At 52.7% G+C, this 25,901-nt stretch overlaps 1 protein-coding gene across 1 annotated transcript; it reads left to right on the top strand.

The window, feature by feature from the left end:
* The first annotated feature begins 163 nt into the window (after positions 1-163).
* LOC105486806 (A-kinase anchoring protein 8) lies at positions 164-24,014 on the top strand. The gene is made up of 14 exons (XM_071085918.1): positions 164-276; positions 2,658-2,696; positions 4,713-4,745; positions 5,267-5,546; positions 5,994-6,477; positions 6,966-7,095; positions 7,313-7,359; positions 9,108-9,141; positions 10,960-11,047; positions 14,764-14,905; positions 15,191-15,284; positions 16,311-16,441; positions 17,883-17,978; positions 21,871-24,014. Exons 1-14 carry the CDS (start codon positions 258-260, stop codon positions 22,324-22,326), a joined length of 2,073 nt encoding a protein of 690 aa, XP_070942019.1. The 5' UTR covers positions 164-257; the 3' UTR covers positions 22,327-24,014.
* The last annotated feature ends 1,887 nt before the right edge of the window (positions 24,015-25,901 follow it).

The following is a 25,901-nucleotide window of genomic DNA, read 5'->3' as shown; positions in this document are numbered from 1 at the left end:
GCGCATTCGCGCGGGCCGGGCCCTCGGGCACCGCTGCGGGACCACAACTCCCGACAGGCTGCGGAGGTGGAGCTTCGCAGCCCGAAAGGCTAGCTGGGACGGTGAGGGCGGACCCTCGTGAATGCCAGCCAATGGGAGCGCGCGGAAGTAGTGACGTGTGCGCCTAGTCTTCCAGTAGTCGACGGCGGAGGTGCGTTGAACGCATGCGTGCTGTGGTCTCCTAGTAAAAGGGGCTGCTGGTGGGCCGCGTTGAAGACATGGACCAGGGCTACGGAGGTTTGTGTAGGCTGCTGGGTGCAGAGTAGGGAGCGAAGGCTGAGTGCGAGCCACGCAGCCGCTGCGCAGACGGCCGCGGGCCGGGCCTTCGTCCGGAGTGTGGTTGCCGCAGCCGGGCCCTGCAGAGAGGCGGCCAGGGCGCGCGCGCGCCGCTCATTGGGCTTTGGCGCCGTCGCTCCCGGGGCGCTGCGTGCGGATTGGCCGCCAGGGCCCGAAGAGGCGGGGGGGACTCGGGGTTGGGGCAGACGCCGCGGTGGGCTTCATGGGGGGCGCCTTGGGCTGTGCGGGCCGTTTCTGTCCCTCACCTTCGGCGGGACCCTTCCGGCCCCCGGCGACCCCGGGGTTTGCACTCCCGGCTTCCTCTTCCGAAGACGCCACAAAATGGCGGTGCTAGGGGGCGGAGCTACAGCGTGGGGTCCTGAGGTCGGGCTCCGGGCGCTGGGTCTGGGGCCACGGGTGGACCGCTGGGGCCGCCTCTCCTGACCTGCCCTAGGCCTTCGGGGCCGGGTGGGGCCTCTGCTGGGCTCCCAAGGCCCAGGGCGCCTGTCCCGGAAGCCGTCGGGCTGCGCGGGGTCGGGCCTTTAATCCCCGGTGCTGCGTATTGAGGCCGAGTGCGGCCGGCGCGGGAGTCAGCCTCGCTGGGCTCCAGCTCTGTAGCCGGCGCGTGCTGGCGTGGGACAGGATGGTGAGGGGCAGATGCTGAGTGTTTGTATAAAGCTGGAAACCTGATTGTGCCCTGGGGCTGGTGACAGATTGGCCATTCTCATGTAGGCAGTGCGTTGCGGTGGCTTGGAGGGGCCAAGGGGTTGTGCAAGAGGGAACGTGTCCTTTCCCCGCTTGGCTTTAGCGCTTGGCCTGCAGTAGGGCCGATTTTCTCGAGCTTCCTGCTCCCCGCCTCTGGAATCAGAGCCTTCTGGGAGCCAAGTTTGCCCACAGGGGATAGTTGGGACACGCTGGGTGGAGCTCGACTGGGTGTAGAGAAGCTAGTGGTCTGATCCTGGCTGCAGGAGCTCAAGAAGTTGTCGAGAAGTGGCAGGGCAAAATTATCCTATCACCAGAAATTGCAGAGACAGGAGAGTGGTGGGTCCTGAGGCGGCAGCGTGCGCGGTGTGCTTTGGTGTCTTCCGGGTCCTAGCGAAGGCTCTCCTGGTCTGCCACAGCCTGGGTAGATTTCACCATTCTCTCCTTTCCTTCCCATCAGATCTTTTCTGCCGGTATTGTCTTTTTCAGTCTTAGTTTGGAGAGGTTTTTTTAATCCCCTTTTCCTACCTCCCGAAAACCTTTCAGACACAGTGGAGATAGTTCAGCTTCCCCGATTTCTTGTGTTTCGGGGAGCGTTTTAAGGTTAATAATGCGTGCTGCTTACACTAGAGCTTCACAGGGAAGCGGCCTCTCGAGGTTGGTTACTTGCTGTTAGAATCTGCAGTCTGCCTTTCTGTTGCACGGATGCAGATTTAGAAGGCTTTGCGGTATGACGGAGGGGAAGGCATAGCATAGCAGAGGGCAAAACTCAGCGGTTATGACTGGGTCAAGTCTCGTAACCCATGAGCCTAGCTCCCTTGTCTCTGAATGGCCTTCGGGACAAGAGGGTTTGCTGGGTGCTTGCAGTGTATCGGCACACACTAGGCACTTAGCGGCGGGGCTTGTTCTGGTGAGGGAGACATGGGTATGTTCCTGCCTCATCAAAGTGAAGTCATTTAACAGGCATGGTGGCCACCCGCGCGCAGCTGAGTGCTGGGCCCCAGGGACACAGAAATGAAGAGAACACAGTTCCCATCCTCCTTCCTGGAGGGACCAGACAGATCCCATAGTGGGTGGGGGGTGTTGGGAGGGTCGAAGAGTGCAGTCTGATGCCTTAGGGCCAGGCCAAGGCCCTGGGACTTAAAGGTCCAGGGGATCCGTGGAGGGCTTAAAAGTGATAGGAAGTGCGGCTTAGAGAGATGCAGTTTGTCACCAAATTCCCATGCTTGTTCTCAGTTACGGGGTACTTGGGGTACTTGTGATAGTAGTCGGAACTGGTTTCCTGGCTGTGTGGTGGGTGGGGGAATGTGTCCTCATGCTGAATGGATTGTCTTGTGTTAGCCTCAGTTGTGGATGGACTCTTGGAGGGGTGAGGTACTTGGCCAAGGTCCCTCTGCAGGCGGAGCTGACCTCCAAGCCCACTTCCCACCCTTCTTTTTCTGCTTTGATCTCAGCCAAGTGGAATGTGATGATGCCGTTAGCCAGCTGTGGGGTGGCTTTTTTGTGTGTTGGGGGGGGGGGGTATTCCTTCTTGTAAGGCTGACACTGAACTGTAAGGAGATCCATTTAGGAGTACCCCTAAAAGGACCCGTTCTCTGGTGTGACAAATAGAATCTTAACTCACGGGGGTCTTCTTGCAGGCTATGGGGCATGGAGTGCTGGACCTGCCAACACCCAGGGTAAGTGGGCTCTGCTTTGCAGGTGAGGCGTGGGCTTCCCCTACATTCAAGGCCCTAACATGGCAGAGCTGAACCTGATGGTCACCAGGGTCAAGGGAGGTGGTAGCCCGGGGGTCAACAAACTTTGTGTAAAGGATCAGATGGTGAATATCTTTGTGGCTTTATGAGCTCCACAGTCTCTGTAGCAGGAAAGCAGTCATAAATGTGTGAAAGAGTGGATGGGACAATGCCAATAGTTACTTATAGACAATATAATTCGAAGATCATAATTTTTGTGTGTTATTAAATCCTCTATTTTGGCAAAATATTTTTATTCTGAGTAAATAGCTGAGGGTATATCCAAGGTGTTTTTTCTCTATAATTAACAGATTTTTAGCACAGCTTTAGATTTAGTAGTAGAGTTTCATAGGCCCACATATCTCTACTCAGGTGTAGTGTCTCTCATTAGTACGATTTTTTTTTTCTTTTGAGACGGAGTCTTGCTCTGTTGCCCAGGCTAGAATGCAGGAGTGTGATTTCGGCTCACTGCAGCCTCAGTCTCCTGAGTAGCTGGGATTACAGGCACCCACCACCGCGCCCAGCTAATTTTTGTATTTTTAGTAGAGACAGGGTTTCACGATGTTGACCAAGCTGGTCTCGAACTCCTGACCTCGTGATCAGCCCTCCTTGGCCTCCCAAAGTGCTGGGATTACAGGTGTGAGCCACCACACCCAGCCTCATTAGTAAGATCTTTCATTAGCTGGGTGAGGCAGCTCATGTCTGTAATCCCAGCAGTTTGGGAGGCTGAGGCAAGAGGCTCACTTGAGCCTGGGAGTTCGAGACCCAAGCTCAAGTGATCCTTTTATCCTAGTAATAAAAAATTAGTAGGGCGTGGCAGTGCGTGCCTGTAATCCCAGCCGCTCAGAAGGCTGAGGTAGAAAGATTGCTTGAGCCCAGGAGGTCAAGGCTGCAGTGAGCTGTGAGCCACTGCACTCCAGCCTGGGTGACAGAGCAAGACCCTGTCTCCAAAAAAAAAAAAAAAATCTTGCATTAGTGTGATGCATTTGTTACAGTTAATTAGGCAGTGTTTCAGTGTTTATGTGATATTATTCACTATAGCTCATAGTTTTTCTTAATTTGCATAGTCTCTGAGTTTTGACCCAATGTGTCAGTGATATATTTCATGTCAAAATTTGTCATTGAATATACCTTAGAAGCTTTACCCCAACCATTTAAAAATGTAAAATTCACCCTTCGCTGAGGGCAGAGCCTGAGAACACAGGGCTACAGGCAGTGTGCTGGTACTTACTTATGAGCACTGAAATTCGAAAATCTCAAGGGCTGTGCCAAGGTGGGCAGTGGGCTCCGTGTGGCCTGACTTTTTGCAGATCCCCACTCTAGAGTCAGGGTCACGATGCTAGGCTTGTTTGGGGGGCCGTTGTGTGCTCTCTGCTGGCAAGGTTTTCTGCTTTCTGCCAGCCCGTGTTCCAGGGCACGAGGGCTTCCTTTGTGTTCTGAGTCTGAGATCTGTCTCTAGCAATATGGGGAGTGGGGCTGCTTTTCGAGCCACCACCCGGTGTTTCAGGAGGAGGCCTTCCAAGTCGCTCGAGGCACATAACGTCCTCTTGCTCGCTTGAGTTGAGGACGTGACTTTGCACCAATGCCTAGCTGTGCAGTTGGCAGCGCCTGCACTCTGGCTTCTGGTGGGAACTGGCCCTTTACGAGGACTCTGCCTGGGGCCTGACCCGGCCAACCTCTTGGCCAGCAGCCCACAGTAGACGAGCTTCCTGGGGAGCGTGCAGCATCCCTTCCCTTGCCCTGACGGGAAGTCGGCCTTGCACGGGAGAAGGCTGGCTTGTGCTCAGCCTAGTGCTCTGTAGGAGTTGAGTGAGCTAAGAACACCCAAGGGTGCCTCCCTGAGCGCTGCAGAGGGAAGCCCTGGCCCTGGGACTGTGGAGGGTGGAGCGGGGTGACAGCTGGGGTGTCAGTGCCTTCGTTCTGCAAACAGGGCTCTTGTGTGTTTTTGTTTCCCCTAAGGTGCATATGGAACTGGTGTGGCCAGCTGGCAAGGTAAGCCCTTCTGTGGCAGGGGGGGGGTCTGTGGGTGGGCGAGTGGGCCTCTGATCCGAAGGCCAGGTAGGTTCAGCCCATCAGGGAGGTTTGGCGTGGACTTCCTGGCTCCGTTCCTGAGGACACAGTCAGCCCGGGCTGCTGTTGTGGATGCGGAGCGGTTGGAGGGGTGGGGCGGCTGCAGACGGCTGTGGTGGAAGCATGATGGGGGGACTGGGACTGTGCTCTGGGAGCAGCGGTCCTTTATGGGGCCTGTCAGCAGCCGGAACTGCTGTTCCCAGACTCAGTCACCCGGCTTAGAATGGGGAACAGGTCCTAGAGTCTGGCACGGAAAACCCACTGCTTGGCCCTGAGGCTGCCCCTTTCTTTGGCCACCTCCTGCCGCCTCTTGGCAGGTCACAGTGCAGTGTGAAATGATGCCAGCAGCACTGGGTCCCACACCCCTTTTCCTTCTCGGTGGCAGTGGGTGCCCCTCCCTGGTTGTGTCCACCATGCTGACTTGGCTCCTCCCCCCATGACAGGTTATGAAAACTACAATTACTATGGCGCCCAGAACACCAGTGTCACCACAGGCGCAACCTACAGCTACGGCCCAGCCTCATGGGAGGCCACCAAGGCCAACGATGGCGGCCTGGCGGCAGGGGGCCCTGCCGTGCACATGGCCTCTTACGGCCCAGAGCCATGCACCGACAATTCCGACTCCCTCATTGCCAAGATCAACCAGCGTTTGGACATGATGTCCAAGGAAGGAGGCAGGGGCGGGAGCGGCGGCGGTGGGGAGGGCATGCAGGACCGGGAGAGGTGATTATGGACCCAAGCCCTTCCCCTGGGACCCCACACCTCCCCACCTTTGTGCACATGGGAGTGGGCACCCACTCTTGAGGGAGGACCTGTCCTCGCCTCCCTCCTGAGTGTGGCATTGATGAGCTGGGCTCGTGGAGGGCCAGCGGTGTTACAGTAGGACTTCCTTGCTTGTCTTCATGGTGGGGCTTGGGCATGGTTGTTGGCTAACCTCCCCGAGACTCCTTTTTCCTGCATCCTGCTGCTCCTGTGGCCAGGGGCTCTGAGTCCCCCACTCAGCAGTATTCCGGGGGGGTGTTGGTTGGTGTTGGCCATCCGAGCACTTAGATGGAATGCAGGGTGGTTTGGTTTGCTGTTTTGAATGTAGGGGCGTTGAGGTTATACTGAGGGAGTGTGGCAGTGGGTGACTGGGGTGACTGCCCCTAACAGGCTGTGCTTCTGTTGCAGCTCCTTCCGCTTCCAGCCGTTCGAGTCCTATGACTCCAGGCCCTGCCTGCCCGAGCACAACCCCTACCGCCCCAGCTACAGCTATGACTATGACTTCGACCTGGGGTCCGACCGCAATGGCAGCTTTGGGGGGCAGTACAGTGAATGCCGGGACCCGGCCCGGGAGCGGGGCTCCCTTGATGGCTTCATGCGGGGCCGGGGCCAGGGCCGCTTCCAGGACCGGAGCAACCCTGGTGCCTTCATGCGCAGTGACCCCTTTGTGCCCCCTGCTGCGTCCTCTGAGCCCCTGTCCACGCCATGGAACGAGCTGAACTACGTGGGTGGCCGGGGCCTGGGAGGGCCCTCCCCCAGCCGGCCGCCTCCGTCCCTCTTCTCCCAGTCCATGGCTCCCGACTACGGCGTGATGGGCATGCAGGCGGCAGGCGGCTATGACAGCACCATGCCCTACGGATGTGGCCGCTCGCAGCCTCGGATGCGGGATCGGGTAAGCCCTCACAAGGTCCCTTCCAGCTGCCTTCGCTTCTCTTTTTAGCGCTTTATCGAGGTAAAATTTCCCCATCTCAACATTCACTTAAATGTTTTTAAGTGCGCAGTTCGACTTTTAGTTAATTTACAGGATTGTGCAACCATCCCCACCGCCACAGTCTAATCTTAGCATTTGTGTCAACTGGAAGAGAAACCTCTGCTCCTTAGTCACCCCCGTCTCCTCCCCCTCAGCCTCCAACAACCACCACTGGTCTCTGGATTTGCATGTTCTAGACATTTTGCACAAATGGAGTCACGAAACGTGCGGCCTTTTGTTCCTGGGTTCTTTCACTCAGCATGATTTTCTTTTTAGTTTCAAATATGTTGTCACTGCTTTTTAAAAGACCTTTTGTGCCTGTGTTGTCTGATCTTATAACCTTGCTCTTTTCTGTGGGGCATCTTCACGGCCCCGGTAAGTAGCTCACGGGGTGTGCTTGTTGTCTGTAGCCCAAGAGGAGAGGGTTTGACCGCTTCGGACCAGATGGCACGGGCAGGAAACGGAAGCAGTTCCAACTTTACGAGGAGCCAGACACCAAACTGGCCCGGCTTGACAGTGAAGGAGATTTCTCCGAAAATGGTATGTCCTGGGGGCCAGGGGGGCCAGGCGGATGTAGGATGGGTCAGCTGCCTGCTGGGGTCTGCCTGCCCCGTCTGTGTCGTGGACACTCGAGGGTGGCATGTTTCACCGCCACTGTGGTCAGGGCACACTCACCCTGGACGGCGAGCTTGGGAGGGTGGAAACCAGATGGGACCACTCTCCGGGGACTGACTTTTCCTCTCTTTGTGTCTGGCAGATGACGCAGCTGGTGACTTCCGCTCGGGAGATGAAGAATTCAAGGGTGTAAGTCCACCAGGCAGCCCTTTCGCCTCTAGCGTGGGATTTCTTCTTTCTTTAATCGCCCTTCCTCACAAAGGGGCAGGAGCGGCTGCCGTGGTGGATTTGACTACCTCTGAGTGGATTTAGGACCCTGACTTTTAGCTAGGTTTCTAAAAGTTTTCCACCTTAGCCGGGCGCAGTGGCTCACACCTGTAATCCTAGCACTTAGGGAGGCCCAGGTGGGTGGATCATTTGAGGTCAGGAGTTCAAGACCAGCCTGGCCAACATGGTGAAACCCCATCTCAATTAAAAATACAAAAGTTAGCCAGGAGTGGTGGCATGTGCCTGTAGTCCCTGCTACTTGGGAGGCTGAGGGAGGAGTATCACTTGAACCTGGGAGGTGGAGGTTGCAGTGAGCTGAGATCGCACCACTGCACTCCAGCCTGGGCGACAGAGGGAGACTGTCTCAAAAAAAATGTTTTCAACTTAGAGCAAACATTCCCTTTCTGAAAAAAGCTCCCAGTTCCTCTCCCTCGTCTCCAGGCCAGTAAGTGCAGGGACTGTAGGCTGAAGCTTCCAAGCACAGGCTGGAGGCTGATTTGCCGCCAGCTCCATACCAGGTGCCGCTGACCGGTGTCCTCATCCTTCCGTCCTCACAACAAGGCACAGGCGGGTAGCATGTGGGGCCAGTTCGTAGCCGGGACCACCCCAAGCTCCTGGGGAGGTGCCTCAGCCACCCCAGTGAAGATTCTGATCCAAGTTGGAGGTGTAGGGCCTGGATGTCCAGCGTGGGAAAGGGGCCTTCCCAAGTCCTTACAGTCACATAGGCAGGAGACGGTGGCTTTTCAGGTTTTCAGAGTCTCACTTGATTCCTATTTTGCTGGTGTTGAGACTAGGAATCTCTGCAAACCTACTGATTCTTAATTTAACCGTATGTTCACTGCCTAAGGAGTCAGCTCTGTTTAGATTCTCAGTTGAATTTTTTTTATGTATACATGATTTGTTATCAAGACATTGGGTAAATATAGGCCAGGTGCGGTGGCTCACGCCTGTAATCCCAGTATTTTGGGAGGCCGAGGTGGGTGGATCACTACGTCACAAGATCAAGACCATCCCGGCCAATATGGTGAAACCCCGTCTCTACTGAAAATACAAAAATTAGCCGGACGTGGCGGCGTGCACCTGTAGTCCCAGATACTCCGGAGGCTGAGGCAGGAGAATAGCTTCAACCCAGGTTGCAGAGGTTGCAGTGAGCCGAGATCACGTCATTGCACTCCAGCCTGGGAGACAGAGCGAGACTGTCTCAAAAAAAAAAAAAAAAAAAGAAAAGATATTGGATAAACATAAACAAAAGCTTGGGAAACGTGGTGGAACCCATTTTCTGTCAAGAATGCCGGAACTGGCATCCCCCGAGTGAGACTCCATCTCCCTACAGTTGGTGAACAGGCTCTGTTCATAGAATTGTACGGGTGGGCCTTTGTCACGGGGTAGGCAGTTCTGCAGCTTAGGAGGAGCTGAGAGAGGGTGGGTGAGTGGCTTTCTAGAAAGGTGGTCGTCACAATATCTGAAGGCAACTGGGAGTAATAACAGGACACACAGGCCCTGTCCTGAGCCCCAGAGGGTGGTCCTGACACTGTGGCTCATTCTTGGTGGCATAATAACCTAGGTCTGGGGTGGGACCACCCACCAAGCAGTGGCCAGGGACTGGGCTGGGTGTGGAGAGCTGTGGACACACCAACTCACTGCCGAACTTCGTGTATTCTCTTTTCCAGGAGGATGACTTCTGCGACTCTGGGAAGCAGAGAGGTAGGCGTCACCGTGTCCCTTGCAGCTTTCCTGTGTCTTCCTGGCTGCCCCGCACTTACTGCCCAGCTTCTGAGCAAGCCGGGGCCTGGATGGAGGGGCCCGTGGCTGTGGGGGAAGAGGGGCTGCAGCCACCAGATGGGCCTTGACCGTGGCGATCGGCCGACACTTTGCTTCAAAGTGTCTGGGGCAGCATTTACCGGAAACGGGTCTGGCTGCCTGACCCGATGCAGGCTGCAGTGGGGATGGGGGGCAGCCTTGGGTGTCCACCACAGTTGAAGTTTGTAGGGAAGGAGACACATGAGAGAAGAGGCTCCCAGCCCATCTTCTGTGCCCTGCTCGGCCAGTGCATGTCCCTGAACTGTTTTCTCCAGGGCTTCCTTTTGTCCAGTTCTTTCAGTCATCTGCCCTGGGCCATGCTGTGGACCTCTGTGGTGGGGATACTGGCAGCTGCAGTGCACATTGCTTTGTGCCTGCAAGTGTGTGACAGCAGACAGCTGCGGGGTCGGGAGCACCAGGCCCACTGGGTCTTTGAGAGGCAGGCGCCCTTCAGCAGGTCTCTTCATGTCCAGTGCAGGAGATGAAAGGGTCCGCAGCAACAGCAGACCAGGCTTAAAGCCCCACGGCAGGGCGGCCTGAGGTGCCACGGCCTGGAGCTCACCCTGAAGCCACTTGTTTCTTCACCTGTTCTGTGGGTCTTTCCGTAGCTGGTTACCCCAAGGATCACAGGCTGGCTCCTCAGTGGCCCTGCTCCCATGCATTCTGAAGGCCCTTGGCTTAGATGCTCCTGCTGTTCAGGCTTAGCCAGCCCTCTGCGGTCCTCCCCCGTGCGACCCGCAGCAGTCCTGTCCGTAGCACGGGGCGCCCCGAGCGCTTAGCGGCACAATGCTAAAGCAAAGGTGACATGTCTGTTGCGCGCAGGTCCTGCTACCTACCCGGGATGACTTTGCTATTAAACAGCAGTCATAGTTTCAGGCAGTGACCTCTTGCCAAAAATCCCACACGCCCTTTTGAGAGGCTTCTGAGCAGCGCACGCCGGTCGCCATCTTCGTGGGACAGTCTCGGGACTGGCATCAGGGGTAGGGGTTACAGTTCAGATGCTTCTCCAACCTTTTTTCAGCGTCCGTCCCTGGCCTCACGCTGGGACGATGGCCGCGTGGCTCTCCGAGGAGCTCCTGTGCTGGCCCCGGGGGACGGACGGGAGGACCAATCGGTCTCTTCCCAGATTTTTTTTCTAGGATTGCTTCCCACGCAGCCCTGGGAAAGCCCTAGACTGACGGTTTTTGTGAGTGGAAGATAGAGGTCGGGCCAGCAAGGACTGTCAGACCTGCTGAGGCCCTAGTTCAGACGGGGCCGCCAGGACACTCGTCACAGTCCGCCTGGAGGTGGGATAGAGGACGCGGAGCAGCGGCTTCACTTCTTGAGGCCTTCAGCTGCCGCCTCTTCATCCGGGGAGAATTGGCTTCTCCTGTGATATTGGGAGAAGACCCCATTGCAGGGCATGAGATTGGACAAGCAGGATGGGGAGGACAGAGACAGCAGGGGGCTGTGGTGCATATGGGGTGGGCAGGCTGTGTCCCTGGCCCGTCCTGGCCGCCTCAGGCCATGTAGGGAGTGAGGTGACTACTCTGGCCTCGCCACAGGCCCGTGTCCACCAGGAGTCTCTGACGGTGCCTTGGGGCATCCTGGACTCCGCCTCGTGGTGCAGGCAGTGGCAGGGCACAGGGTGTAGTGGCCAAGCCGCAGCCCCCGGACCAGGCCCTGGAGCTCAGCTCCTTTGCAGGCCCCTCAGAGCGTCTCGAAGGGACTTGTCTGTTACAGCAGAGAAGGATGACGAGGACGAGGATGTGAAAAAGAGAAGGGAAAAGCAAAGGAGAAGAGACAGGACGCGGGACCGTGCAGCCGACAGGTGAGGCACGGGCACACACCCCCACAGGAAGAGGTGGACCTGGTGCAGTGGAGGCGCTCCCGAGCTCACCTGTCCTCCCTCCACAATGCTGGGGGCCTGGTAGCCTGACTCCTCTGGCCAAACCAGTGGGAGGCAAAACAGGAAACCGTTGAGAGTGCAGAAAAGGCCATCGCTTGTGCTCCCAGCACACAAGCTACCTGTCTTCTAGGACGGCTGGGATGTTGCTTTGGTGAAGTTAGGTTTCTGTTCTTGCTTAGAGAACTGGTGTTTGACTCGTGTCTCTTTTCCTCTGGAGTCCCAGCCTTACTAGTGGGTCTGTGTGGTCCATAACTGCCCAGCAGGGGGCTCTGTTACTCTCCTGCAGGCCTGAGGGGCAGCCCTGTCCCCTGGCCTGGTGTCTGGCATCATCTCAGTCGGTGTCCTGCGTACACCTTACCTAAATCCAGACCACCCCTGGAGTTTGACATAGCTAGGAGACAGGTAGAGACAGGGTCCTACCATCAAGATTTTGTCCCAGACTAGAAAATGATTGCAAAATGTTGAGCCCAAAGGATGTCAGCATGAGCACACCATGTGCTTGCCCCTCCCTGCCAGGAGTTAAGTGGCTTCCGACTAGAAACTGAAATTACCAGTGATTATGTGATGCTGAGGAATCCTTGACCTTAAGGTTCACATGGGAGAGTGGTTTTTTTTTTCTTTTTTTTGTTCTTGAGATGGAGTCTTGATCTGTTGGCCAGGGTGGAGTGCAATGGCGCAATCTCGGCTCACTGCAACCTCTGCCTCCTGGGTTCAAGCCATTCCGCCTCAGCCTCCTGAGTAGCTGGGATTACAGGCACCCGCCACCATGCCCGGCTGATTTTTATATTTTTCGTAGAGGCGAGGATTCACTGTGTTGGCAAGGCTGGTCTCAAACTCCTGATCTCAGTGATCTGCCCACCTTGGCCTCCCAAAGTGCTGGGATTACAAGCGTGAGCCGCTGTGCCCAGCCTGGACAGTGATTATTTTGTTCAAAGAAATGCTTAGTAAAAGGGGTGAGATGCAGTGGCTCAGGCCTGTAATTCCAGCACTTTGGAAGACTGAGCCGGCGGCTCGCTTCAGGCCAGGAGTTCAAGACCAGCCTGGTCAGTATGGTGAAACCTGTCTACTAAAACTACAAAAATTAGCCAGGCATGGTGGCAGGTGCCTGTTATTTCAGCTACTACTGTAATCTCAGCTACAAGAACGAAACTCCATCTCAAAAGAAAGAGAAGTGCTTAGCAAAATGAAGCCAGGAACCAAACACGGAACTGTTTCTTCTTAAGTGGTACGGGAACATTGAAACCCTTGTTATTTTAAACAGATAAATGATGGATAGAGTAGATGACTTTTCGTGTCACATGGAAACTGAGATGACTTTTTTTTTTAAACTTTAATAGTATAATGAAGAGACAGGGGTCTTTCTTTGTTGCTTGGGCTATTGAACTAGCCTCAAGAGATCTTCCTGCCTTGACCTCCCAGAGTACTGGGAGAAGGGCATAGAGGTGACATTTTTTTACTTCCTTTTTGCTTTTTTTTTAATCTTGTATGTTCTTCCAATGAAGAGGTGACTTATTTTTATTTATTTATTTTTTGAGACAGAGCCTCGCTCTGTCGCCCAGGCTGGAGTGCAGTGGCGCGATCTCCACTCACTGCAAGCTCCGCCTCCTGGGTTCGCGCCACTCCATAGGGGGTGTCTGCAGAAGTGGGCGTGTCTTCGTGGTGCTTGTCAGAGGTCAGAAGCTAGGCTTGTGGAGTTGGCAGAGGTGAAGTCCTGAGAGCCACAGGGCTTGTACCCCTACACCAGAAGGGCAGGAGCCTCCAGGACAGAGCCAGGGAGGAAGCACCCCAGTGTGGTGGCCTGGGGGTCTGCAGGCTGCTCTCCCTTGCCGTGCAGCGTGGTTACTTTTGGGGAGGCTTCGAAAGCCCGCGACAGAGAAGCCTCCCTTTTCTTTTTTTTTTTTTTTTTTTTTTTTTTTGAGACGGAGTCTTGCTTTGTTGCCCAGGCTGGAGTGCAGTGGCCGGATCTCAGCTCACTGCAAGCTCCGCCTCCCGGGTTCAGGCCATTCTCCTGCCTCAGCCTCCCGAGTAGCTGGGACTACAGGCGCCCGCCGCCTCACCCGGCTAGTTTTTTGTATTTTTTAGTAGAGAGGGGGTTTCACCGTTTTAGCCAGGATGGTCTCGATCTCCTGACCTCGTGATCCGCCCGTCTCAGCCTCCCAAAGTGCTGGGATTACAGGCGTGAGCCACCGCGCCCGGCCAAAGCCTCCCTTTTCATCTGTAGAATTGGTTGTGACATGTCCCTACGTGGAGTCTCATGGGAGAGCTGGTCTTGGGTTTTGTGTTTTGAATTGTGCGAGGTGTTTTGTCTGCACGTAAAATGAGGTTGCCTTGTGTCATCCCAGTGGCTGCAGAGAGAAACTCATCTGAGAAGCTGTGGAGCTAGATGCTGGGCCCCAAGAGCCGCCAGCCAGAGCCTAGGGCGTCCCCAGTTCTGAGCAGTTGCAGCTTTCCGGTGTTTTCTCAGGGGCTTTGGGGCCAGACGGGGCTGCAGGGTCAGCAGATTACTATGTGAATCATTTGCCTGAGATACTTGCCAGTCCGTGTTCCCATTCTTCAGCTGGGGAAGTTTGGGTAACTGCCGTTCTGTTGCTCCTTGGGAAGTCAGAACTCTTGGTTCAACAGCGACTTTCCCTAGCTGAGTGCAGTGGCATGCACCTGTAATCCCAGCTACTTCGGAGGCTGAGGCGGGTGGATCACCTGAGGTCAGGAGTTCGAGACCAGCCTGGCCAACATGGTAAAACCCTGTCTCTACTAAAAATACCAAAAAAAAAAAAAAAAAAAAAATAGGCTGGGTACGGTGGCTCACACCTATAATCCCAGCACTTTGGGAGGCGGAGGCGGGTGGATCACAGGTCAGGAGTTTGAGACCAGCCTAGCCAACATGGTGAAACCCCGTCTCTATAAAAAATACAAAAATTAACTTGATGTGGTGGCGGGCGTCTGTAACCCCAGCTACTCGGGAGGCTGACACAGGAGAATCACTTGAACCCGGGAGGCGGAGGTTGCAGTGAGCTGAGATCGCACCACTGCACTCCAGTCTGGGCGACAGCGAGACTCCATCTCAAAAAATAAAATAAAAATACAAAAACAATGGCTGGGCGCAGTGGCTCACACCTGTAATCCCAGCACTTTGGGAGGCAGAGGCGGGCGGATCACCAGGTCAGGAGATCGAGACCATCTTGGCTAACATGGTGAAACCCCGTCTCTACTAAAAATACAAAAAATTAGCTGGGCGTAGTGGTAGGCGCCTGTAGTCCCAGCTGCTCAGCAGGAGAATGGCGTGAACCTGGGAGGTGAAGCTTGCAGTGAGCTGAGATCATGCCACTGCACTCCAGCCTGGGTGACAGAGCGAGACTCCACATCTCAAAAAAAAAAAAAAAAGCCAGGCTTGGTGGTGGGGGCTTGTAATCCCAGCTACTCAACTCAGGAGGCTGAAGCAGGAGAATTGCTTGAACCCGGGAGTTAGAGGTTACAGTGAGCTGAGATTGCGCCGTTGCACTCCAGCCTGGGCAACAAGAGTGAAACTCAGTCTCAAAAAAAAAGAAAAAGATTCCTGAAAATCCTGATTCTATTTCAGCTCTCCCCAGAGGTGAGCTGTTGCTCCCTGCTTCACGCCCCTCCTTGTTTTCCTTCCCCAGAATTCAGTTTGCTTGTTCTGTGTGCAAGTTCCGTAGCTTTGACGATGAGGAGATCCAGAAGCATCTGCAAAGCAAATTCCACAAAGAGACACTGCGGTTCATAAGCACCAAGCTGCCTGACAAGACAGTGGAGTTCCTGCAGGTAAAGGACAGCTGGGTCCCGTCACCTCATCTTCCATCGATCCGGCAGGTGCCGGATCCCTTGAAGGACAAAGGGAAATCAGACGCCATACTTGGCCAAGGTTTCCTTTCCAGATAGAGCAGCTGTGTAAGTCCCCGAGTCACGGGGACAACCGAGAGCTCCGGCCATAGTGCTGTGCTGAGCATGGAACTGCTCTGATAGCTGCCTGTCTAGCCCTGGCAGCTGAGAAATGTCCACACATGCCAGCCTCTCATTTTACTTTATGCCATCTCCAACCCCACCTAGGAATACATTGTAAACAGAAATAAGAAAATTGAGAAGCGGCGTCAGGAATTGATGGAGAAAGAAACTGCGAAACCAAAACCAGATCCTTTCAAAGGTGAGTTGTGATCCCAGGATGCGTGCCGTCCTGGATGGTAGTAAGGCATGTGACGGGACCCGTAAAACGTGGCGCGAGGCTGGGCGTGGCGGATCACAAGGTCAGGAGATCCAGACCATCCTGGCTAACATGGTGAAACCCCATCTCTACTAAAAGATAGAAAAAAGTAGCTGGGTGTGGTGGCAGGCGCCTGTAGTCCCAGCTACTTGGGAGGCTGAGGCAGGAGAATGGCGTGAACCCCGGAGGCGGAGCTTGCAGTGAGCCAAGATTGCACCACTGCACTCCAGTCTGGGCGACAGAGTGAGACTCCATCTCAAAAAATAAAATAAAATAAAAATACAAAAACAATGGCTGGGCGCGGTGGCTCACGCCTGTAATCCCAGCACTTTGGGAGGCCGAGGCAGGTGGCTTACAAGGTCAGGAGGTCGAGACCATCCTAGCTAACACGGTGAAACCATCTCTACTAAAAAACATACAAAAAATTAGCCGGGTGTGGTGGCGGGTGCCTGTAGTCCCAGCTACTCGGGAGGCTGAGAGGCAGGAGAATGGCGTGAACCCGGGAGGCGGAGCTTGCAGTGAGCTGAGATCGCGCCACTGCACTCCAGCCTGGGCGACAGAGTGAGACTCCGTCTCAAAAACAAAAAAAAGCAATGTGGCGCAAAGCCAGCTCAAGGTGGCTGAGAAGGTGATGGTGAGACCTGTGGGAAGAGCGCTCAGCAGCAGTGGAAAGAAAGAAACCTTCGGATGTGGCCTTGCATAGATCGTAGCTTATATCCTGACGTTAAGCACGTCCGTGTCTTTTCCTCGTTGGTTTGAAAAGAAAGGACCAGGAGGAACAGAAAAGCTGAAGTGTGCAGAATTCCCAGCTATAGAGGCCGATGTGCTAGCCCATACTCCCCATAGAAAGGCAGGCTATGCCCTTCTGACTCCTTAGAGTTGCAGGGAGAAAACGTGGGCCCTGTTGGGGAGTGGGAGGAAAGAATCACTTGCTGTCCCAGATCCTAAAAGACATTCCTTTCCTCGCAGGGATTGGCCAGGAGCACTTCTTCAAGAAGATCGAGGCTGCTCACTGCCTGGCCTGCGACATGCTAATTCCTGCACAGCCACAGCTCCTCCAGCGGCACCTGCACTCCGTGGACCACAATCACAACCGCAGGGTGAGTCTTCCTCCCACACTGCCTGGGGTGCGCATTGCAGGGCTGCGGCTCAGAGCCTCCTGTGTCTTATGGGGAATAACAACATCTTTAGGGGCCCTTGCTGTGTTTCAAGTCTGTCATTTCCATCGATGGGTCGTAGGATTCATCTCAGTTTTTATAAAAATATGAGAAAATGTGTTGCTTAGACTCAATTAAATGCAGTAGCTACGATTCTCCTGATAGCGTTTCCACGTAGGTCAGTTTCCCAGTAGCTGAAGGCCTGGGGGCTTCTGTAAGCTGAGACCAAAGGGCCATTGAGAGCCGAGTGGCCCAGGGGACTTGGACTAAAGGACTGGTTCTGTCCTTACCTACCTGATGGGGCTTCAGGCTAAATGTTGAGCCCAGGGGTCACATGTTGAAGATTCTGGAAAAATACCTTCTTTTGTAAGGAGTCAGATCATAAGTATTTTTAGCATTGCGGACCATAGAGGCCCTATCCAGTGACACAGCTGTACCTGCTGTCAGTGCAGAAAAGCAGACAGTGAAGAGTGCCTGTGGCTGCGTTTGCTCTGCAGCCTGTCACTTCCTGGCCCTGGGTTAGCAGCTCTCTCCTTAGTTTACTCAGCTATTAAATGGGGAGGTCAAAAGCTGCCCACCCATCTCACAGTACTGTGTTTTGGTTTTGATTATGGTTTTTTGGTTTTTGTTTGTTTGTTTGTTTGATGGAGTTTCACTCTTGTTGCCCAGGTTGGCGTGCAGTGGTGCGATCTCAGGTCACTGCAACTTCCGCCTCCCAGCTTCAAGCAATTCTCCAGCCTCAGCCTCCTAAGTAGCTGGGATTACAGGTGCCCACCACAACGTCCGGCTAATTTTTTGTATTTTTAGTAGAGATGGGGTTTCACCATGTTGGCCAGGCTCGTCTTGAACTCCTGACCTCAGGTCATTCACCCGCCTCAGCCTCCCAAAGTGCTGGGATTACAGGTGTGAGCCACTGCGCCCAGCCCCAGTACTGTTAAAGATAAGCTGAAAAGCAGTATACAAACAAGGGACCATTGTGCTGAAGGCATGAGCTGCCACACCCAGCATAGTCATACTTTTGTTGAACTTATGAAATCAGTGTAACCCCAAAAACTGAAAAGAAAGAGCTTGCCCTTTTCCTCCACTGAGCCCACACCGCCTTTCATTTGTGAACACTCTTGTTTCACCCCCGATTCTGCATGTGCTACTTGGGTTTCAGTGGCGCATCTTTGCGTTTATCTCTTAAGATTGTCCAGCTTTTCCAGTTTGTTAGTCTTGGTTGCACAGTCTCTCTGGAGCCTTCTTTCGATTCGTGGAGCCTGGTGTTTTGAGATTTGCCTCTCTGCATAGGGCTGATCTCAGGATGGCGCGGCGGAGCCTGACTGGTTTGTTCTCTTGCTTATCCTTACCATTTTTAAAAGATCACATTTGGTGCCCTTTGCAGTTGGCTGCTGAACAGTTCAAGAAAACCAGTCTCCACGTGGCGAAGAGTGTTTTGAACAACAGACACATAGTGAAGATGCTGGAGAAATACCTCAAGGTTCGTGCTTGCGAGTACCACAGACAGGAAAAGCTTTTGAAAGGGAAGACGAACCCCATGAGCAGGGAGTTGAATCCAGAGTGCAGCATTCAGCATTTCTGAGTCTTTTGACCAGTTGAGGGACACTGGAGTACGTCAGGCTCCGGAACGTGACAACTGGGATTTCCAGTCAGTCACTGCTTGCCTGGGGACTCTGGGGATGTGGTGCAGCTTGAAAATCCTGATTGTTTAGCCTTAAAATTCTGAGCAAATGATTTTTAGGTGCCGGGCGCGGTGGCTCAAGCCTGTAATCCCAGCACTTTGGGAGGCCGAGACGGGCGGATCACGAGGTCAGGAGATTGAGACCATCCTGGGTAACACAGTGAAACCCCATCTCTACTAAAAATACAAAAACTTAGCCGGGCGAGGTGGCAGGCGCCTGTAGTCCCAGCTACTCGGGAGGCTGAGGCAGGAGAATGGCGTGAACCCGGGAGGCAGAGCTTGTAGTGAGCTGAGATCCGGCCACTGCACTCCAGCCTGGGTGACAGAGTGAGACTCCGTCTCAAAAAAAAAAAAAAAAACCCAAGGTTAGCCCTACTCGGGAAGCTGGGATGGGAGGATTGCTTGAGCCCAGGAATTTGAGGCTACAGTGAGTGATGGTGGTACCACTGCACTTCAGCCTGGGTAACATAGCAAGACCTGGTCTTTAAAATAAAGGAAAGCAGAGAACTGGGAGTTATGGCTCATGCCTGTAACCCCAGTAGCTTGGGAGGCTGAGGCAGGAGGATCCCTGAGCCCAGGAGTTAGAGGAGTTACGATTGTGCCACTGCACTCCAGCCCAGGTGACAGAGCGAGACCCCATCTCAAAAAAAATATCCAAGGTAGATGATAATTTTCCAGAAGAGAAGCTAAAAAGAGGTTTCACTGATAGAGCCAGTGGACAGTGAGGTTGAAGGTGAATGAGGTTGAAGGTGAGGGGTAGTGAGGAACCAGAGCCTTCATGCTGGGAGCAGCATATAAAAGTCCCAAAGTGGGTGCTCATGGAGAGAAGGCTGGTTGGAAGAGCTCCCAGTTCTTTCTTGTGAAACCCATTTTGCTCAGTGTTCATCCCAGTACTTCAGCATTTGGGGCAGGCAGCTAAGTCCCAGCCCACAACCTGACTTCAAGGCCTGTTTGCCCTCCTCTCAGTTACTAAACACTTCCATATTGGACAGTTCCATCCATTAAAGGCACAGAATCTAAATAACCAATGTAAGAAACATGACTGGGCTGGGCGTGGTGGCTCACACCTGTAATCCCAGTACTTTGGGAGGCTGAGGTGGGCAGATCACTTTGAGCTCAGGAGTTCGAGATCAGCCTGGACAACATGGTGAAACCCTGTCTGTACAAAAAATACATAAATTAGTCAGGCACGGTGGCCCACGCCTGTGGTCCCCGCTACTCAGGAGGCAGAGGTTGCAGTGAGCCAAGATCGTGCCACTACACTCCAGCCTGGATGACAGAGTAAGACCCTGTCTCAAAAAAAAAAAAAAAGAGGGAGGAAACATAACTCACGATTTTACCTTTGTAGCTGAAGCAAGGTAAAAGTTTCTAGAGTCAAGTGTGGGCTCAGGCTTCTAAGCGTCTTTTTTTTTTTTTTTTTGAGTCAGGGTCTTGTTCTCTTACCAGGCTGGAGCGTAGTGGTGTGACGATAGCTCACTGCAGCCTCGCATTCCTGAGCTCAAGAGATCCTCCCCACTCAGTCTCCCAGGTAGCTGGGACTGCAGTAGTACACCACCACACCTGGCTAATTTTTTTTTTTTTTTTTTTTTTTTTGAGATGGAGTCTTGCTCTACCGCCCAGGCTGGAGTGCAGTGGTGCAACCTCTACCACCTGGGTTCACGCCATTCTCCTGCCTCAGCCTCCTGAGTAGCTGGGACTACAGGCGCCCACCACCACTCCTGGCTAATTTTTTGTAGTTTTGATAGAGATGGGATTTCACCATGTTAGGATGGTCTCGATCTCCTGACCTCGTGATTCGCCCGCCTCGGCCTCCCAAAGTGCTGGGATTACAGGCGTGAGCCGCTGCACCCGGCCTCACACCGGCTAATTTTTAAGACACTCTTGCACTGTTGCCCATGCTGGTCTGGCCTCAAGTGATCCTCCCGCCTTGACCTCCCAAATTGCTGGGGTTACAGGCATGAGTGCCTTGCCCTAAGCATCATATTTTAAAACATGTTTCCTAATCTGGTAATGATAACTTTTAGTTCGCTTGTTTTAGACTATAGATAGTTTTTTAGCATATAGTTAGGAGAATTTTGACTTCTGAGGGAGTCAGACTTGATTTGAATCTTCATTCTGATGTGTAGTAGTTTTGTTACCTCTGGCAAGTTACTGATCTTTGAAGCTCAGTTCCTTTTCTGGAAAATGGGGATTTATCTCAAGGCTATGGGCACAAATGACACTTAAAAAAAATTTTTTTTTTAGCCAGGCGCGGTGGCTCACGCCTGTAATCCCAGCACTTTGGGAGGCCGAGATGGGCGGATCACGAGGTCAGGAGATCGAGACCATCCTGACTAACACGGTGAAACCCCGTCTCTACTAAAAATACAAAAATTAGCTGGGCGAGGTGGCGGGTGCCTGTAGTCCCAGCCACACAGGAGGCTGAGGCAGGAGAATGGCGTGAACCCGGGAGGCGGAGCTTGCAGTGAGTGGAGATCGCGTCACCGCACTCCAGCCTGGGAGACAGAGTGAGACTCCATCTCAAAAAAAAAAAAAAAATTTTTTTTTTGTTCTGCAACCTCTGCCTCCTGGGTTCAAGCAATTCTCATGCCTCTGCCTCCTGAGTAGCTAGGATTACAGGCATGTGCCACCATGCACGGCTAATTTTTGTATATTTTGTACAGCCGGGGTTTCGCCATGTTGCCCAGGCTGGTCTCGAACTCCTGAGCTCAAGCAGTCCTCCGGTCCCAGCCTCCCAAAGTGCTAGGATTACAGATTACAGACGTGAGCCACTGCACCTTAATGACACTAAAAAATTACGTAGTGTTAACTTCTGTTACATGCCGTTTTTTTAAAAACATCAAGTTAAGACTGGGCGCGGTGGCTCACGCCTGTAATTTCAGCACTTTGGAAGGCCGAGGTGGGCAGATCATGAAGTCAGGAGGTCAAGACCATCCTGGCTAACACGGGAAACCCTGTCTCTACTAAAAATACAAAAAATTAAGTGGGCGTGGTGGCAGGCGCCTTGAGCTACTCAGGAGGCTGAGGCAGGAGAATGGCGTGAACCCGGGAGGCGGAGGTTGCAGTGAGCTGAGACCGCGCCACTGCACTCCAGCCTGGGCGACAGAGGGAGACTCCCATCTCAAAAAAAAAAAAAAAAAAAAAAAAGCATCAAGTTAAGAAATCCTAGGTCTTGTGAACTTTTCCTCACTGTTACATGCTTGATTAAAAACTGCAGGCCGGGTACGGTGGCTCACACCTGTAATCTTACCCAGCACTTTGGGAGGCTGAGGCGGGCAGATCACCTGAGGTTGGAGTTCCAGACCAGCCTGACCAACATAGAGAAACACCATCTCCACTAAAAATACAAAATTAGCCGGGTGTGGTGGTGCATGCGTGTAATCCCAGCTACTTGGGAGGCTGAGGCTGGAGAATCACTGGAGGCGGAGGCTGTGGTGAACCGAGATCACACCACGGCAGTCCAGCCTGGGTGACAATGAGATTCCGTCTCAAAAAAACAAATTGCAGAATATCTGGGGACACTTTTCTGAATCTGTAGGCTCTGAGAACATGTAGGATTCACTCCTGTGGTGTAACTTACAGAAGTGTTTCATTGTGGACTCTGCTGGTTCTGGAAAGCTGACATCCCAGCAATCATGGGCCTCCTGAGCTCTGCTTAGACCACACTGACCTGTGTTTCCTCTTTGGCCAGGGTGAGGACCCCTTCACCAGTGAAACCGTTGATCCAGAAATGGAAGGAGATGACAATTTAGGAGGTGAGGATAAGAAAGAGACACCTGAGGAGGTGGCCGCGGACGTCTTAGCCGAGGTGATTACAGCAGCAGTGAGGGCTGTAGATGGGGAAGGAGCGCCTGCTACAGAGAGCAACAGGGAGCCAGCTGAGGGCGAAGGCCCCATGGACACAGCGGAGGCCAGTAGTGATTCTCAAGCTGAACAGCTGCTGGAAGAGCAGGTGCCCTGCGGAACGGCACCTGAGAAGGGTGTCCACAAGGCCACAAGTGAGGCTGCAGAGGCTGGAAATGGCACCGAGACAATGGGAGCAGAGGCAGAAAGTGCCCAAACCAGAGCTGCTCCTGCTCCAGCTGCCACGGATGCCGAAGTGGAACAAACTGATGCAGAGTCCAAAGATGCTATTCCCACAGAATGATGCTCATTTCCCTGTGCCAGGGAAGGCACTGGGATGATGGAGGTGTTGCTCCTTCTCCCTTGGTTTATAAGCAGTACAAGGGCGTGTGCTCCTGGAATATGCTGTAAACTAATTTTGGTGAAGAGACCCAGCCATTTCCTCCTGAGCAGTGCCTCTCACGGCTTGTCTTGTGCAGTCGTGTGGCTTCTTGCCCAGGTTTGAAAGAAGTACATTGTCCTTAGCAGCTGTAACATATCTCTTGACACTGCACTTGGAAATAATAAAGGTTGGGTGATTATATCTTGATGATACATTACTTGTTCAATATAGCCACTGATGGAATGCCTCTTTTTTTGTTTTATTTTTTTCCTTATTTTATCTTTTTTGGTTGGGAACAGCTCAACACTAGGAATATATCTTGCTCTATAGAGGATTTTTGTTTGTTTCAAGCTTCAGCCTTTAATCTATACCTCTGTAGTGCACCATATGGTGTGTGACTTTCACAGGACTCGGCAGCACCTGGTTCACATGTGGCACCACGTCACATCCACGTGCTCTCAAAGGCCGGAAGAATCTGACCGACCTACGCCACTGGAAACATACCCACCTCAGCCTCAAGAACCAGACTGTGCAGAGGGCATTGCGCCCCAATCTTTAGTCCTTGCTGAATCATTTCTCTAATATTTTACCTCATTTGTGTTCCACCTCTAGATTACTTCAGTTTTTTTTTCCTTTAAAATTAGTTACTGCCACTCAAATGTATTTACAGAGAAAATTTGGCCAGACTCAGTGGTGCATGCCAATAATCCCAGCACTTTGGGAGCTGAGGCGGGAGCATAGCTTAAGCCCAGGAATTCAAGACCAACCTGGACAACATAGCAAGACCCCATCTCTTAAAAAAAAAAAAAAGGAAACTTGATGTGATTCCCATAGATGGAATAATCCAGCATAAGTTGCCATAGATAGAAGCTATCGGTAAAAAAAAAAAAAAAAGGCCGGGCGCGGTGGCTCAAGCCTGTAATCCCAGCACTTTGGGAGGCCGAGACGGGCGGATCACGAGGTCAGGAGATCGAGACCATCCTGGCTAACACGGTGAAACCCCGTCTCTACTAAGAAATACAAAAAATAGCCGGGCGAGGTGGCAGCGCCTGTAGTCCCAGCTACTCGGGAGGCTGAGGCCGGAGAATGGCGTGAACCCGGGAGGCGGAGCTTGCAGTGAGCTGAGATCCGGCCACTGCACTCCAGCCTGGGCTACAGAGCGAGACTCCGTCTCAAAAAAAAAAAAAAAAAAAAAAAAAGATAATATAATGAAGTACATGTTTCATTTTAGAGAAATAACTATTACTTTAGACCTTTCCAAATCTGAGAAAGGGAGGCTAGCATGTGTTCAAGGTTAGCACACAACAGTTAGAATTTCCTCAAATCAGAAGAATTGGAAGATACCCCCCCTTTTGAAATGGCCCTGCTGTGTCGGTTTCCCTGTGGCCTTGTGAACTGTATACATCTCACATGTTGGGAAACGCCACTGGGAAGTCACTAGGAGGCAGTAAAATTTTTGCCGAGCCTTTGCTGTATACCAGGGGCTAACTCACCATGCACATTCTAGGAACTGGGCCCTGCTCATGAGGAGCCTTAGTGGAGATTCCAGGTGAATATTTATTAAAAAGTCAACAATAGAACTGAAAATGGAAATAAACTGCTTGATAAGACGACGGTGCCTCTGGGTCATTTCTGCTCAGCATCCGTTCATGTTGCGTAGATGCGTCTTAATCACAGGTTGAGCCTGCTCTTTAAGCTTGTTAAGGCAAAAATGTTGGTAGCATTGAACATCAGTAGTGGAAAAAAAACATCACTAGTGGAACTGCTTTATTTCCTTAATTTTCTTTTTTTCCTTTTTTTTTTTTAATTTGAGACGGAGTCTCACTCTGTTGCCCAGGCTGGAGTGCAGTGGCGTGATCTTGGCTCACTGCAACCTCCGCCTCCTAGATTACAGGCTTGAGCTACAGCACCTGGCCCCCCGCCCCTTTTTTTTCTTCTTCTAAAACTCCAAGACCCGGCCAGGCATGGTAGCTCACAACTGTATTCCCGGTACTTTAGGAGGCCGACATGGGTGGATCACTTGAAGTCGGGAGTTCGAGAGCAGCCTGGCCAACATGGCAAAAATACAAAAATTAGCTGGGTGTGGTGGCACACGCTTGTAATCCCAGCTACTGGGGAAGCTGAGGCAGAAAAATTGCTTTAACCAGGGAGGCAGAGGCTGCAGTGAGTCGAGGTTACGCTACTGCACTCCAGCCTGGGCAACAGAGCAAGACTTTGTCTCAAAAAAAAGATATTAGGTCGGGTGCGGTGGCTGACGCCCGTAATCCAAGGACTGGGAGGCCAAGGTGGGCAGATCACAAGGTCAGGAGCTCAAGAACATCTTGGCCAACATGGTGAAACCCCATCTCTACTAAAAAATATAAAAATTAGCTGGGCATGGTGCTGTGCGCCTGTAGTCCCAGCTACTCTGGAGGCTGAGGCAGGAGAATCACTTGAACCCTGGAGGCAGAGGTTGCAGTGACCCAAGATCGTGCCACTGCACTCCAGCCTGGCGACAAGAGCAAAACTTCATCTCAAAATATATGTATATATATATATATATATGTATATATGAATCCAAGACCTGTCATTAAATTGCTCTGAATGTCAGTGAGGCTCTTCCACCTTCCACCTCTTGGTGAAACTACATAATTTTTTTGTTGTTTTGTTTTGTTTCGTTTTTACAGGCAGGATCTCACTCTCTTGTCCAGGCTGGAGTGCAGTGGCACCACAATAGCTCAATGTAGCCTCCAAATCTTGGTTTGAAGTGATCCTCCCACTTCAGCCTCCTGATTAGCTGGGACTACAGGAGTGCACCACTCTGCCCAGCTAATTTTTAAAAGTCTTGTAGCTAGGCGCGGTGGCTCGTGCCTGTAGTCCCAGCACTTTGGGAGGCCGAAGCAGATGGATGGCCTGAGGTCAGGAGTTCAAGACCAGCCTGGCCAGCATGGTGAAACCCCATCTCTACTAAAAGTATAAAAATTATACTATGTTTTTGCCTCCCAAACTGCTCCTGTGTTTGCCTCCCAAAGAGCTGGGATTACAGGTGTGAGCCACCACACCTAGCCTCACTTCATTCCTTTTTATGACTAAATAATATTCCATTGTATGGATATAGTACATTTTACATCTTGTTTATACGTTCACCTGATTAATGTGAGTTTACTATTGTAAACAGTGCTGCAAGGAACAGTCATGGTCAAGGGTTTATTTGAGTACCTGTTTTCTGTTTTATTTATTTATTTTTGAGATGGAGTGTCGCTCTGTGGCCCAAGCTGGAGTGCAGTGGCGCGATCTTGGCTCACTGCAATCTCCACTTCCTGGGTTCAAGTGATTCTTCTGCCTCAGCCTCCCGAGCAGCTGGGATTACAGGTGTCCGCCACAACACCTGGCTAATTTTTGTATTTTTAGTAGAGACGGGGTTTCACTATGCTGGCCAGGCTGGTCTCGAACTCCTGACCTTGTGATCCGCCTGCCTCAGCCTCCCAAAGTGCTGGGATTACAGGCATGAGCCACCA

Source organism: Macaca nemestrina, chromosome 20, assembly GCF_043159975.1.
Source record: "Macaca nemestrina isolate mMacNem1 chromosome 20, mMacNem.hap1, whole genome shotgun sequence".
Classification (NCBI taxonomy): domain Eukaryota; kingdom Metazoa; phylum Chordata; class Mammalia; order Primates; family Cercopithecidae; genus Macaca; species Macaca nemestrina.
The sequence above is the reverse complement of the archived record's forward strand: the minus strand, read 5'-3'. Positions and strand labels throughout refer to the sequence as shown.